At 40.9% G+C, this 14,777-nt stretch overlaps 1 protein-coding gene across 3 annotated transcripts in view; it reads right to left on the bottom strand.

Moving 5' to 3' along the window:
* Window positions 1–1,389: 1,389 nt before the first annotated feature.
* The window catches only part of PIKFYVE (phosphoinositide kinase, FYVE-type zinc finger containing), a 65,247-nt gene continuing 51,859 nt past the window's right edge, over window positions 1,390–14,777 (bottom strand). For 2 of the 3 annotated variants that reach the window (XM_017834938.1, XM_017834949.1), the window contains 12 exons: window positions 14,665–14,777; window positions 13,445–13,540; window positions 12,609–12,692; window positions 12,017–12,108; window positions 11,250–11,414; window positions 10,624–10,683; window positions 10,021–10,197; window positions 9,190–9,293; window positions 8,799–8,927; window positions 7,258–7,519; window positions 5,068–5,142; window positions 1,390–4,052 (listed from right to left, as the gene is read on the bottom strand). In XM_017834938.1, coding sequence (XP_017690427.1) covers window positions 3,937–4,052; window positions 5,068–5,142; window positions 7,258–7,519; window positions 8,799–8,927; window positions 9,190–9,293; window positions 10,021–10,197; window positions 10,624–10,683; window positions 11,250–11,414; window positions 12,017–12,108; window positions 12,609–12,692; window positions 13,445–13,540; window positions 14,665–14,777 — 1,473 coding nt within the window. In that variant the 3' untranslated portion in view covers window positions 1,390–3,936. Of the gene's footprint in view, window positions 4,053–5,067; window positions 5,143–7,257; window positions 7,520–8,798; window positions 8,928–9,189; window positions 9,294–10,020; window positions 10,198–10,623; window positions 10,684–11,249; window positions 11,415–12,016; window positions 12,109–12,608; window positions 12,693–13,444; window positions 13,541–14,212; window positions 14,258–14,664 lie in introns of all 3 variants that reach the window. The other variant, XM_017834929.1, reaches the window with a different exon arrangement.

Here is a 14,777-nt window from a genome sequence, read left to right as displayed (position 1 = left end):
TCTGATGCCGTTTCATACTGCAGCAGATAAAAGAACTCAAACTCACCTGGCAAAAACCAGTTATGGCACATAAGACAGGTAAATCCTTACATTTTAGACTGAGTTTTATATTCTAGGAACCAACAAATCCCCTTCCCAGAACTAGCCTTAGCAAAGAGGTTACTATATACCAGGTTAATACGAAGCAATCAAGATACGACATTTATTTTCAGACCTCTTTGGATTTTTTTGTTTATCTAGTCCACCTAAGATTATGGAAATACCTGGAATGTGTTCTGCATCTTGGAAAAATTGGGCAAAGGCACACCACCATCTGCTGGACAAAACTGGATCAGCACTGTGCTGAAAAGCAGCTGGGAAGAAGACCGATTTGCATGAAAGGTTATTTGCAGATTCTACTGCCACTGCCCTGGGGAGCTGCCCAGAGGTGCTGCTCCATTAGAGGAGGAGCTGCAAGGCACAGAGATAGGCATGTCTGCACTGCACACAAGGCTGGCACTCTGCAGCACAGCATTTCTGCACAGCAAGCAGCAGGCTTCAGCCTGGTCAAGAAAATGGGGTGCTATGAGACCTAACTGCTCCACACATGGAATAGACTCAAGTATATGTATTTTAGTCACTTTATTTGTATCTACATACATTACATTTTGATTCTCCAGGTAGTCAAGGAGGTTATTCTCAAATAGTTTAGTACATCAATTTTATAAAATACAGCTGAACCAAGGTAGAATAGAAATACATACATTATGGTACATTAAGTGCTTTGAATATTGACTAGTCTGGCCACCAGCTAGCGAGCAATTCATTTGGTTTTGGTCATTCTCACAGAGGAGAGTCCATAGGTAGCTTACTCCCCTGAGCCCTGCTGAACTCCTTTATCAGCAAGAGTCCCCCGTGCTTTTTGGGGACAGAATGCACCCCTGGGCCACTACAAGGCATTCTGCTGTCTACATGATGACTCAAAGTCATTGCTTCTGACTGGGACAAGATTTAGACATTTGTCACAAGGCCTCAGATCAAAACAACAGAAGAAAAAGAGCCAGTGTAGCTCTGAAAAAATGCAGTCTTCATGTTTGAAACTGGGATTTACTTACACACATATATACTAAACCTGTGTTGTAAAGAAAATAAACTCTGACCAAATGGTTCATCCTTAGGTGTTCTACAGGGACACAGACCTAACACAGCCTCACAAGGAGCTCTCTCCAAGATCTCTTCTGCATGAAGCATTGCTCTCCTGAGAAAGTCAACTTTGTAGCAATTGAAATGCCAGGACAACTCTTATTCTGAAAAGGGAACATTTGAGGAGACCCATTCAGCTGCTGGGATTTGAACTAGAAATGCTTACATGTCACATAGCGCCCAAAGATGTCCCAATTCCAGTTGATACTGCAGCTACTGTGTTACTCATGATCAGTAGTTTGCTATTTACTCCAGTCTAGTCAAGACTAGTCTATCAGCCACATTCTGGCCCAACATCAGCTGTTAATGCCAGTTCAAGGTCACTCCTGCAAATCTCTCCAACTGCTGTAACTTCAGCCCAAGAAGGTCACAGTTCACACATTTGTGAACAGTGGAAGGTTCTCTCACCTCTACAGTGCTGAGGGCCTCATGCTGTCATGTACAGGGGAGTATTAGCTACCATCAGATGATCAAGTTGCTTTAGAGCCAGCTGCTTGGGACAAGCAGTATAGAAGAGCCACACATCATAGGAGTAAGGGCTACTAGTGACAGGACAGGGCTAGCATGTCACAGCTCTACATTAGCCTAGTGCAGATGCCATGATGTGCTCCATCAACCAATCCACATACTGACAAAGGTGGAAGCTAACATAATTAGCTGCTGTTGGGTCACCTTAGCTGAAAGTCAAGTTTTTTCCCTGTAAACTTTAGGAAGGGAAGGAAGAGGAAATATGTAAACTTCAACTGAGACTGGAACAGATTCAGGCTGCATGGCTTGTTCTTTCACATCGATGAACCAAGACAGAAGGTAGAGGCCATAGAAGTGAGAGTAGCACTGAGCTGATGAACTGGTCGACCTCATTAAACAAGGCCCCACACACAGCTAGGCATCCTGGGAGTACATGTCAACAAAGGAGGCAAGATGTATCCCAGAAGCAATCAGCTGTACCTGATGCACTATGTTGGACTTAAGGAATTCTGGCAAGGAGTTCTGTGTCATCTTTCCACAGCACACATCACTGCACCCCCAGAAACAACTATTACATTTTACTGAGGAAGTGAGAATACTTTAATTTCTGCTGCTTCAAGCATCTTTGCTCATCCTCTAGTATGGTTTTGCAATAGGGTGGGGAAGACTTCTTCAAACACAAATGACTGTTGCCTCTGGCAGCTCAGACATGAGCTGTTCGGTTTTGGAGCCAACAGCTCAATTCTCACTGTGGCCTTTTTCTTTCTCAGTGTTGCCTAGCTGTCATTCCTGAACAGCCACCAACATCTGCTGCAGAAGAAAATACTGAACACAGGAGGAGTGACTAAAATGCACATTTCAATCTGTAGTACAGTGAAGAAGGCATTATCAGGCAACTGGTTAGAACAAGCAAGTGATCACAAAGAGCTATCCTGTCCCAGATTCCATGTTCATTTAAAGTCCTTCCATTAGAAACTGGAAATCAAAGGACAGTATTCTTGCCTTTTAAACTCATAAAAAAGCCTCTTGTTTACTGGCCTATATTATAATGACACTAAAAAGTAAACTCATCACCTACAAAAGCAGGTAAAAATTAATAAAAATGGAAAGAAGTGCTTATTGTCATAACACAGAGATTCACAGATCTCTGTACATCTTATCCATCATACAAGACACCTGTTAGTACAGGTTTTTCTTTTTACAGAAACAACTACATTCATCTCAGTGACGAAAAAAATATTCATGTCATGAATGCAAGAAAAACATTCTCCTGGCAAAGTTTCACAATGAGGTAAATGCATTGCTTGAAAGTCCAGAGGAGCTGAAATGGCTTTGAAGTGATCTGCCAGGAATGATGGTTGCATTAAGGAGAAAGTTGTTGTTCTAAAGCAGTATGCTTCACTTTGTCTAGCAACTTACAGCCTTCTACTAAGGAAAGGGTTACTCTGCTTCATAACTATAATTGATCAAGTCTTGTTAAATTAAAGGGTTTATTTTTTTGGTTACCTGTTTCCAGGGATTTGGGCAACGTTCAGATCAAAGTACTGTTTAGGACTGACAGGATATGTTTTCGAGTTTGCAGTATGCTGATGACTGACAACCCATTTTTATGGGACTCAGCTAAAATGAAATTATGACAGATAAAGACAGAGTTGTACTGTAGTAATACATCTTAAAAGATGGAGTCATAGGGCATCATAGATGTGGAGCTGCCTTAAAAAAATACTGCTCACAGAACCCAGGAAAAATTCAAACTACGGTGCATAAGCAGGACAAGGTATTAATGGATCCTAAACAGGTCAACTACAGACCACTGCAACAATAGTAGAACTCATGAATTAACTTCGTTCTTCTCTCACCCATCCACACACAGGGGGTTTATTTCACATTTGCAGTACCATGCATCTGCTACAGAAACGTGAGCTGCACATATTCAACACCATTTTGGCAGTGCAAGACTTACAGACATCATGTACTTCTACACCATCAGGATCTGGATAGTATCTCATTTCAGTACTCTTACAAGGAGTATCACCTTCCCTGCTGACAAAAGGGATGTCTCATCAGTGCTGTTCTGTGGTACCTTACATCTTACATCCTTACTGAGGCAGGTTTGCTTATCATCCTCCAAAAGAGGATTAAAGTGCAACAAGCAGATTTCACACTTCCCAACATGACACACACAGTCCGTGTAAACATGGAATTGCAATCCTCTGGACAGACCACTGGACGAGAGTGGCCTATAATGTCACTGCCCTCTTGTTGTTTCCCAATATGGGCTTCAACTTAGCAATTCAGGCCCAGTCCTGTCCAATGGTCTGGCACCATCAGGAAATACTTGTCCATAGCTTCACAAAACCTGGTCCGGTACAGTTCTGGAGAGACCACAGTGGGCATCTTACCTAAGGTGTAAGAGTCAAGAGCAGTTAGAAATGGGCTAGAGAGTATACTGCAGTACAGACAGATGTCACATGAGATTATATCACTAGACAGCATAACCATGAAGGCAGCAAGACAGAAGGAAAAGTGTACAGTCTTGCACCTGGGAAAACATAATCCAGGAGCATAGCTGGGATCTACCTGTCTGGAGAGAAGCTCTGTAAAAGGGACCTAGGGGTCCTGGTGGACCAGCAACTCAAAATGAATGAACAGTGCTGCTATTGCTGCAGGGAAAGCCAGCTGGGCTGTATCAACAAGGGCATCAGCAGCAGAGGTAAAGAAGTCATTGTCACATAATCAAAGCATTATCTTTCACCTGGAAGGTGCTACTTCCAGGCTACACTTGGAATACTGTGGTCAGTTTTGGTCCCTGATACACAAAACAATACGTGGACAGGTTGGAGGGTCCAGACAAGGGCCACAGAGATACAAGGACTGGGAAGCCCACCACATGAGGAAATGCTGAAAGGGCTGTGTTTGTTCAGCCTTGAAAAAGAAGGCTTAGAGAAGACCTTATAACCATGTTCCAGTACTTATAGGGTGGCTACAAAGATGGAGACTTCCTTTTCACAAGGAGTCACACGGAGAAGATGCAGTGTAATGGGTATGAGTTATTCCTGGGCAGATTCCAATTAGATATAGGAGTAAAATTTTTCACAATGAGAACCATTAGCCATTGGAATAATATCCCCAGGGAAGTGATGGATTCCCCAACATTGGACACTTCTAAGATTCAGCTGCATAAGGTGCTTAGTCATCTTGTCTACACTGCGCTTTTTCCAAGAAAGGTTGGACCAGATGATTCTTGAGGTCCCTTCCAACCTGGTATTCTACAATTCCTTCCTCTGTTCTGGACAATTTAATCTACTGTCGCAAATTTTCATCATGGGGAAGCTGTGGATTTATTAGCACAGTTAAAGAAAGCTTCCAGGTAACAAGAAAACATGATCACAAGTTTCACTTTCCTTCTGGACTTACCTTGTCCTCCCAAGATGCCAGTTGACTTTACTACCATTTCAAGCTTTTTGTCCCAGGTAAAAGTGCGAATGTAGTCTGTTTCAACAACAAAACAAAAAAACAATCCACACACAAACATGTTTTATCTGCTATAACTCAAGTAACATTGTTCTAAAATGTATCTATTTTCCCCCAAAAAGGGCAAGAAAGAAGTAGCCTTTCATAGTCAGAGTTTCAGTGTTTTCCCTACCAGTTGCCTTACTATCTGCAGCATTGATTATATTTGGGTAGGGTGAATACAGTATTTCCAAAGCCCAGCAAGAGCACAAGCAACTCCTCCCATCTCTACAAAAACAGACTGCCCAGGCATGTCTGTCTTATCCATGTTAGAGTATCAAGGGCTCATTTACAAGAGTCACTTAGCTCACCCTTTATCCCAGAAACCCCACTTTACCATAACAGCTCCCACCACCTTACTGCAACAGCCAGCAGCATCAAGGCTTGGACACCTCTCCATTTAAGCCAGTATTTCTCATCATTGCAGCCACCTACAGGTTTGATAACAGAAAGCAAATCCTTTCCACTTCATGTTAGGGAAGAGCAGAAACATCACCAGTGACCCTGACTGGAAGAGGAGGCTGCAAGAAGATGACTTCAAAATTGTTTCCAAGCCCCTTTCAGAGAAAGCACGCTCGGTCATTACAAGCACATGAACACCACAGTCTGCAAAGCTGAAGCTGCAATAAGATCAGTTTTTCATTACTGGATATCATTATCTCCTAATATTTGACTACAACTGTGATCATACGATTTTTAATCTACTGTTTCTATATTTACAGAAGGCCACTATTAGTATCTAAGCTGTGCTTTACAAGAACTCATCCAGACCTAGCAATCTTAACACTTATTCTTTTATCTGAATACTCTTTGAAAACACTCCTTGGTGTTTTGGGACTGATATCATCAGTTTGTGCACTAAATACTGTCAATTCATGCCCCAAGACCCAGAGTCCCACATAACAGGGGCTACAAAAAAAGTCTTCAAAGCTTTTTACAGACCTCTTTCCTGTACCACATTAGGATCTAAGATGGGTAGAGCTACTGACCTCAGATTCAAATGCAGACCAAGCTAATGGTTTTCAGTTCCAGTCCAATGCAAATTTAGCTTGAGTACTTTGCAAGTTCTTGGGGTATCATTTAGAGAACATTGTGATAGCCTGATACAGCAGACGTTCTCTCTTCTTGAACATATTTGTTTTCAACAAATTCCTTCAGAGAGTTATTGTTAAACAGTGAAGGAACTGTTAGCTTTAAACATCATAAAAAATATACTCTTTAAACAGATAAGACTTGACACAGGACAACAAAAAGCCACACGTACAGAAGGAGCACAATCTCATCCTATTTACCTAAATATTCAAGAATCTACGAAACCCAAAAGTAATAATAACTTGCAGTTCTTTGTAGCTGGGACTTTAATTCTCAACTAGAAATGTTATTAAGTGGCTTTCAAGCTTTATCAGAATAAGAGTAATCCAGATCTCCTGGCTTGAGATCTCATCTAGAAGCATTTCTGAGCTAGGTTTCAAGACCAATTCATTTCCACGAATCATTTCCACATCCTTTATACAAGTCTCCAAGTCCTTTATACAACACAAGTTTGCCTGTCTAAAGAGAAAGCTCTACTTTTCCATCACAAGTCAGAGGACGCAGCAAGGTAATTACTGCATTGCCACCCATTTATCCAGGTCAGACTACATGATCACCAGTGATCCCATGATGTTTAACTTCCCCCTTCCAATCCTACCAATACTGTTTCTTCTTAGATCCCCTCCACATGAGTTAAAATTTAAAAGACTCCGTAATGGCTAAAGTTCAAAGATTAATTAAAAGCATACAAATAACCTTCCCTGCTTCAACTGGAGTCAAAGGTAGATTAAACACCAACTTGAGTGCTTTTTCACTACCTGTGAGGCCTCCTGTATATCCTCTTAGCAATGCAAATGCTAATAATAAGTCTATACAAGACTTGGAAAGAGGATTTCCTGTCCCTATTTTGAATACCCATAAGCGGGTATTCCACCAGGGAGAAGACAAGATTTCCTGACACACATCTCTGTGGTGGTACAGTTCTAAGAGTACTGTAAACACCTAAGCCAGAAGAAAGCTGTTTCACCATCTGAAAGCAAGAAAATACAAAAGACAACCTACCAATGATCCCAACAACCAGTTCATTGTTGGTATCATCACGACCCACCAGCAGGGAATAGTCGATGATGAGATGGCTGGAGAGGAACTGGGAATCGCTGTGTATGGAAGCTCTCAGCACAGCTTTGCAATGGGAACGGATGTACAAAGGATTGTCCCGAACCATCTTCAGAAGGTTTTCATCCAGCAGGACTACATCACAAGTTTCCTTGCCCGTTTCAGTTTTAACATTTCTATTCCGGAGGGAGCCCTTCAGGTCAAACACCTGCAAACGAAGAACAGCACTACTTTGTTCCATTTTTCTGTAGAGTTAAAGACTTCAACACACCTAACTGTTTGAGAAGGCAACACAGCAGAGCAACTGTTTCCTTCTCTGCAGGAGGAAGACAGTTAACAAACAGTATTTTTGTACTACAAGAATTAGTTTCCTGAGTGGAGAGTAGCATGTAAGCCTAGATGAAAGCTCTGCCACCTCAATTCACAAGTTTTAGGCAAGTAATTTCATTAATATTTAGTCTAATTTAAGGGGAAAAAAGTGTCCCTATTTTTTTATATTGGTTAGGTAAACTCAGTTTTCCACCCAGCTTCTACAGAGTCCATGCTGGCAAAAATAAAGCCAATTAAGAGGGAGGTGGGTCATGCACGAATCATTGTTTAACATCTGGCAAAGTTAACACTGTTAAAGTAAGAGACAGACCATGGTTAGGTTGGAAAGGATCTCTGGAGGTCTCCAGTCCAAAGTCCTGCTTGAAGCAGGCCCTGTTACAGAAGGTTGTTCAAGCTCTGTTCAGTCAAGATTTAACTAACTTCAGGAATAGAGTCTGTCTGGTGCCTGAGCCCTCCTCATGATTTAAACAACAAACAAACAAAAAGAAAACCCACAACAATATCCTTTACATCTATCTAGAATTCCCTCATTTCACTTCCTCCCACAAACATCCCCTGTTTGAGATCAGGCACTGGGAGGTAAGGTAGAAAGAACTGATATCTGCTTAAGTAGTGACGCTTTTTTGAATTTCCTTTTCAGCACCAAATCTCTATTTGAAAAGAATTTCCCTCTAATCATTTTAAGGTCTTCATTCTACAGCCTGACAAAGATTGTTTTTCCTTGACTAAGAGCAAGACTGAAAACTCAGAATCTTGTCCCACACCTGAAGTGGTTGCAAGAAAGAACAGTGGGTTAAAAACATTAATAGTTCCCCCCACTACAGTAACTCACAACCTCTGTGAGTGAGGCTCTAATTCTAAATCAGTCTGTAATCCCAGTCAGTTTTTCTGAAAGCTTTGCAGAAAGGTTTCATAATTTCCTAATTAGGTTGGTAATGCTTTCTCTCAAATACGAGAGATACAGGGACAAACAAGACTTCTAAAAACTGAACCCTGCACTACAGCTACCTGAACTAGCCAATACAGGCACCAAGTTAATGAGGATCACCTAAGAAGGAAATGGGCATGAACTGTCATCTTTGAGCAGTGCTAGGTACAGACAGCACATGCTCCCAGTCACAACTATATTGCAAGGGAACAGAATGCTTCATTCTTACCTGAGCCATTTTCCTGCCATAGAAAAGGTTTTCCATAACAAGCAGATCCAGCTTCTTTTCAGTGTTGTTTTGAGAGTTCTTGTAACCAATTCGATATACCCCAAGGATTTTGGCGAGCGCTGTGGGCTTCTGGTGAAGAGAAGCCATAGGTTAAAAGCCCTATGTAGAGGCAATCAGCAATCAAATACTAGAAGCACCACTGTTCTGTCTGACTGTGTATTTCAGCTTAGAAGCCCTAGCAAAATTTCCACTGAATATTTCAAAAACAAATTATTTGTGTATCTCATACCCTCTGACATTTTCTTTTATTTAAATGAAAAGGGTTAATAGAAACTGTTACTAGTCTGTAAAATACATAACATTGCCTAAAAAAAAGGAATTTTTTAAATACCTTCTGCTGAACTGCATTAGTGATGTAAGTGAAGTAGTGTGGAGCAAAATCAAGGAACGACTGGACTTCCAGACGAGGCATTTGCTTCAAGATGAATCTATCATCTGTTTTAACATCAGACAGAGGAAACTGGGTTACATACAATAAGTGATGTATTATTTGCAATTTCTTTAGGACGGTCACACAGCTGAAAAGGTTTGAAAAATTAAAGTACTACATTCTCTTAAATCCTTACCTAAAGAAGCTCATTTTTAGATTCTTTTTGCTTCATATATTCTGAATTTCAGAATTTTAGCCTCTCTGGATTTCAGCCTTCTAGTAAATCAGGGAGAAGAAATAGCCTACATTCGATCTACCTCATCTATATGGGTTTCCTATACAGACAACAGAAACAGCCTACAGACCTTTCCATTCAATACTTGTTTCAAGTAGGGGCCTAGAAACAGTCGCAGTTTAAAAAAAAAATTAAATTAACTATAGCACGTGATATTAGAAGAAACACCGTGTTTTTAGTAACCAGTTTTTCTTGAATTATACCCAAGTTTTTGTTTTCTAAACCCTGCCTAAGAGAGTATAATCCTTCTGCTCAACGGGCCTTCCTAATTGCTACTGCTGAAAAACAGAATTACATTTTGTTCTTCTGCACACACAAAAAGACAAACAATTTGATATTGAAGACACCAGAACAATCCATTTAACTTTCCCTTTTTAAGCGGCCACTTCAGTCAGCAACCCTCTGGATAGAGGTAATCAGGTTTTAAATGACACACTAACCACCATCATTCCCAAATAATGCCATCCAATTACAAAGGGGGAAGAAGCTGCATTTACCTTCAGTCACATAGAATGCAGCTCCAGACTTGCCACCTCGTGCCTGCCAGGGCATAGAGTGGGAGAGGGAGCGGATGAAGTCCTCTTCACTGCTTCCCAGTATCACCTCACGCATCTTGTGAAACTCGCCAGCGTAATAAATCCGGCAGTAGAACTTGGCATTCGCATCTGAAAACTCTACAAAAAACAGTTTTCTTCAACAGCAATATGCAATACTCACTGATTAACTGAGATGACACTTTGAAATTTAACTGATGTCTAGAAGAATATTATTGTGCTAAACATCCCTATCACGCTTATTGTAATTTGGAAGTTTCAACGAATAGGATTTAAATGGAAAACTCACAGGACAGTCAACTCCCTTTAGGTAAGCCTACAGTGTATGCCATGGGATAGCAATCAGACAAAAGACCAGTTGAAAAAGAAAAGTTCATAGGGTACTTTTGCAATAGAAATTAATTACAATAAGTAAAAATTGCACTGCTTTTTTTCTTGATTTGTTTTTCCTTTGTGCCAAATACAAAGAAAAAATAATTATTAACTTCAAGATTTCCATTACATTTGCATGAAGAAAGGAGTTTGTTATTATTTACAACTACTCACGGAGCTCCACATGGGGATTCACCAGCTGTTTCTTCTGTCCATCTCCTCCATCTCCGTCATCTGAAGGCATAAAGGGACCATTCTGTCAGGGTTGTTCATCATTATTACTGAGAAAGCCACATCAGATTCTACTTGTAAACTGACATCACAAGAAAAATCTTTTCTTTTTTTTTCAAGAATACAGAGGGAATTAGAAATACAACTACAATTACATGATATAACACATATGCTAGAAGGGCACTGCTGTTCATGGACATGTAAGTCCAAACTTTCTCTTTCTCTTCACTCATTTTCCATGAACTGAAAGGATGAAAATTAAACAGCAAGTGAGAAAGAGCGACTGGGCTGCTTAATTGCAGTCAACTCAATCCAAAGACGTTCAAACCCAGACTCAATGTACCTATTGGTTGGATTTGAAAGATCCTATTTCCCTTATCACAAAGCAGAGCAATGTCTTTAGGAGAAACCCACATTTGACATTCAAACAACTCATTTTCAGTGCATGTTGAGTAACCTTGGACTGCTGAAAAAGCATGAGGAGCAGTGTATTCTAGGCCTGACATATATGAATGAGGTTTGGGAGAAGTAGCAGTCCAAGAGAGAAGATGGACTCAGCAGTTTTGTACCTTGAGCCTCTGCTCCTTGGTTTTCTGCTCCCTCTTTGCCCATCTGTCCAACCTGGTAGTAAGCACTGTCAGCACCACGTAAGGTCTCTTTCTTCTGGGAAGACAGGTCTGGGCTCTTCCCTCCCGTGCCACGGAAGAAAGACAGAACACCAGATGTTTTCTTTGCTACAGTGAAAAGAAATAAAGATGGTGTTGGCATTTCCATGGGAAGTTTAATAAAAGCATAATTCACATGAGTATTCCCCATTCATTGTTCTAATTGGAGGAATGATGTCATTCAACTGCAACTCATTTAGTATTCTACAGGCAACCAAGGTCCATGAGGTTAGCTGATATAGGGTTCTGAGTAGCACCCTAGAATGCAGTCATTTGAAAACAGACCAAGCATGAGCGTCTTTAAACATACTAAGAACTTCATATCTTCATTCCAAAATATTTTAATTGCCATCTTTTTAAAGAAGGCAATGCCAAAAGAGGGCATCGTACCAAACAGGCAACTCTAAGTCCAAATATTAAATCAAGAAAATGAGTCTGATCTCATAAAAATCAGAGAAAGCCACAGACTTCAAAAAGCAAACACACACATACCCACACACACTCCCCTTTCATGTTTTACATGAAGTCAACTCTAAGACTAGTTATGATTTCAATTCAGAATGCTTTTTCCTTTTTCTAATTTAACTTTCACATCTAGAATCCAGGTTAAGTGGACTCAAGTCTGAGCTGAGATAAGCATCACGGATATGATTTTGGCAAAATGGTCTTACGCTGTTCTGGTTCTGCACTGCGATTCGAAGGACCCATGCTGGCCTCGGGCAGGCGGACAGGGCTACTGCTCTTTGGTTTGCTGTCTGACATGCTGAAAGGAGAAAGAAAAATTAGTCATGAACCCAAAAAATACCGCCACCTGAGATGCTACTCCTTTATGCCTGGACATTTACTTCTCCCCCGTGCCTAACACTAAGTACTGCTAAGGGAAGAAGACACAGTTTAAAGTTGTAATGGTGTAGGACTCTCCAAAGTTGTCCTCCTCCACTTTCCTAAAAAAAAAACAAAAACAACCCACTCAGGGTCCATAGCAACAATTCCATCCATCACCATAGGAAAGGTAAGCAGGCCCAGTAATGCTACCATGCACACAGTCCAGGGATTAGGTGATGAAGCCAGTACAGCCCCTAACATGAAATGGAAACTCACGTACTACAAGTATGTGTTAGTTACATGGAATTTGTAACATTCCATCAGAAAGCAAAGATCCTAACAGGGGCATATTTTGAAGGTTCTTCTCCATCTAAGTTTTGGCTTATTCACTACAATCACTGTCTCTTCACTCTGTGTACTATATTTACTGCATGTAACCTGTTCAGCTGTAGTACTTCTTCAGAACTGTTTTTCAGAGATGCTTTGGACAACTCCTCCAGGGCATTTCTGTACTCCTTGCAACTAAAGAGGAAAGGAAAATAAATTAAAAAAAGAAAGAAAGGGGAAAAAAACCAACAAAAATGAAGAGTTAAGTGTTCTCTGCAAGACTAACACCAACCCAAAAATTCAGTTCAGAGACAACCACAGGAAACAATACATCACAGTAGAAAAATCCCTGCTTCATTTTTTCTTACAATTAGAACTTAATTTCCTTAGAACATAAGCTGCTCTAAATAACACTGCAGGAAAAATCTCCCCTTGTTTCTCCTCTACCCACAATTTAGGAATGTGCTTCTTCAAAAATCTACTCCCTTGTGACACACAATCCCCAAGGTTTACTGAAGCAGCTGATTTGGCGAGCTGAGCAGTAGCAAGAGCTGCTAGGACCAAAGGTAGGAAGGGACGGACTGCAGTATCAATACCAACTCTTGTTCCCTAACTCAGTTGCACTTCCTCCAGGTTGGAGAGGCTGAGCAAACTTTAGTTGCACTTCTTTCTCTAATAATATCTCATTACAAGGAACACTACACAGCTAATTAATTTTTGTGTACTAGAGTTCAACTAAAACAGTCCGAAATCTAGTTGCAAGTTGGAAAGTCTACTTTCCATATCTTAGTAGTAAAAGGAGAGAACTTCAGCTCTGGCAGAAACTCTCAACATGGCTTAATGAAGAGATTGTCATGTTCCCTACCATTACGATTTAAATACTCCTTGAACACAAAAGCTGCAAAAGTACAAAGTGTGTCAGATGAACAGCAAAACCACACCAGTACCTGAGAGCAAAAGCTATGATGGAGCTTGGTTCTTTCTCACAGACAGCAATAGGTACACGTTCATGCTCATACATTAGGTAGTGCTTATCCGGGTCACTAAATGAAAATGACAGATTGTTAGTAGATCATAAAAGTCTGTGGAAAGAAAAGAACCTTTGGTCAAAACCCAAATCTCATCACTGCACTCCCAGGCAAAAGCTGCAAGTCTCATCATGGAAACAAAGCTTCCCAGATCAGCTTCTCCCAAGAGACGCATTCGTAACTATGTGGTTAATTCTAAATGGTAGAGTGTTAGAGCAGTCAGCATTTCAAGCAAGCTGCTTATATCAGAAGACCAGCTCCAAGTTAGAATAAGAGTCTATGTCTGTTTAGCAGCCATTGTTTCTAATGGCATTGAAACCTGCCTGAATTTGGTTTGACTGTCCTGCAGCATAGCCTGCAGAGTGAAAGAAGGGGACAAACCTGGACTCTTTTCTGAACAAGCGGTTTAGCACAGAAAATTGCCCAAGACCTCCTGGGTTCCTGTAAGATTTTCTTTACTTATCTGTAGGGTCCAGTCCTTTAGCTTTTTCCTCATTAGCTCAAGGCCTCTGCTTCTACTCTGGGGGTAAGATTCAGAAGTTAAACCCAGGCTGCCAAACGTTAGGCTCATGTCAAACGAGAAACACTACAAAGCACGCAGACCAAGTAGCTGAAAGACTTTCCAGCCTGCCCATCTTCACATGAGAGGGGGACTTGAGGGCACATGCAGTAGCCATTGAACCTGACCTACACCCAGAAAATGCCAATTTGAGTCCAACCCTTGGAAGAGGTCTGGAAGCAAAAACAAGAGGCAGGCATGTAGCTTTAGTAAGTCTTTGCTAAGGAAGGACATTTCCACTCCCTCCCCGCAGCAATGAAGTTAGAAGGTACCTTTCTCCCCTTTTCCCCCACCCATTTGTCTCCCACCAGAGTTCTGAGGAGACATCCCTGCTAGGTCAAGAAGAAACTGATAATGTATTTACATGAGGGCACATCATTAATAAGAAAGGTAAGTAACCCATAAAGACTTAGAAGGGACACAGAAAACATCCTAGCTTGACAAAGTTCTATGGCTTATTCAGAGGCAAACTCAAGTAACTACTTAAATTATATACTGAGCAAAGAAAGCATGCACAGCTCTGTCCGCAATTTGACCAGGCTGCTAATTTTGTACATTATATATATTATGCAGTACTTACAAGGGAAATGGAATGGGGTTATAGTTGTTTCCAGGCAAAAAGTTAGCCAAAATAGCTTTCATAGTAGACTTCTCCTTCACTTGGCTGTCTGTAGATCCCAATGAGTGTCCATC

Source organism: Lepidothrix coronata, unplaced genomic scaffold (genome assembly GCF_001604755.1).
Source record: "Lepidothrix coronata isolate B3197 unplaced genomic scaffold, Lepidothrix_coronata-1.0 Scaffold7, whole genome shotgun sequence".
NCBI classification, from domain to species: Eukaryota; Metazoa; Chordata; class Aves; order Passeriformes; family Pipridae; genus Lepidothrix; species Lepidothrix coronata.
The sequence above is the reverse complement of the archived record's forward strand: the minus strand, read 5'-3'. Positions and strand labels throughout refer to the sequence as shown.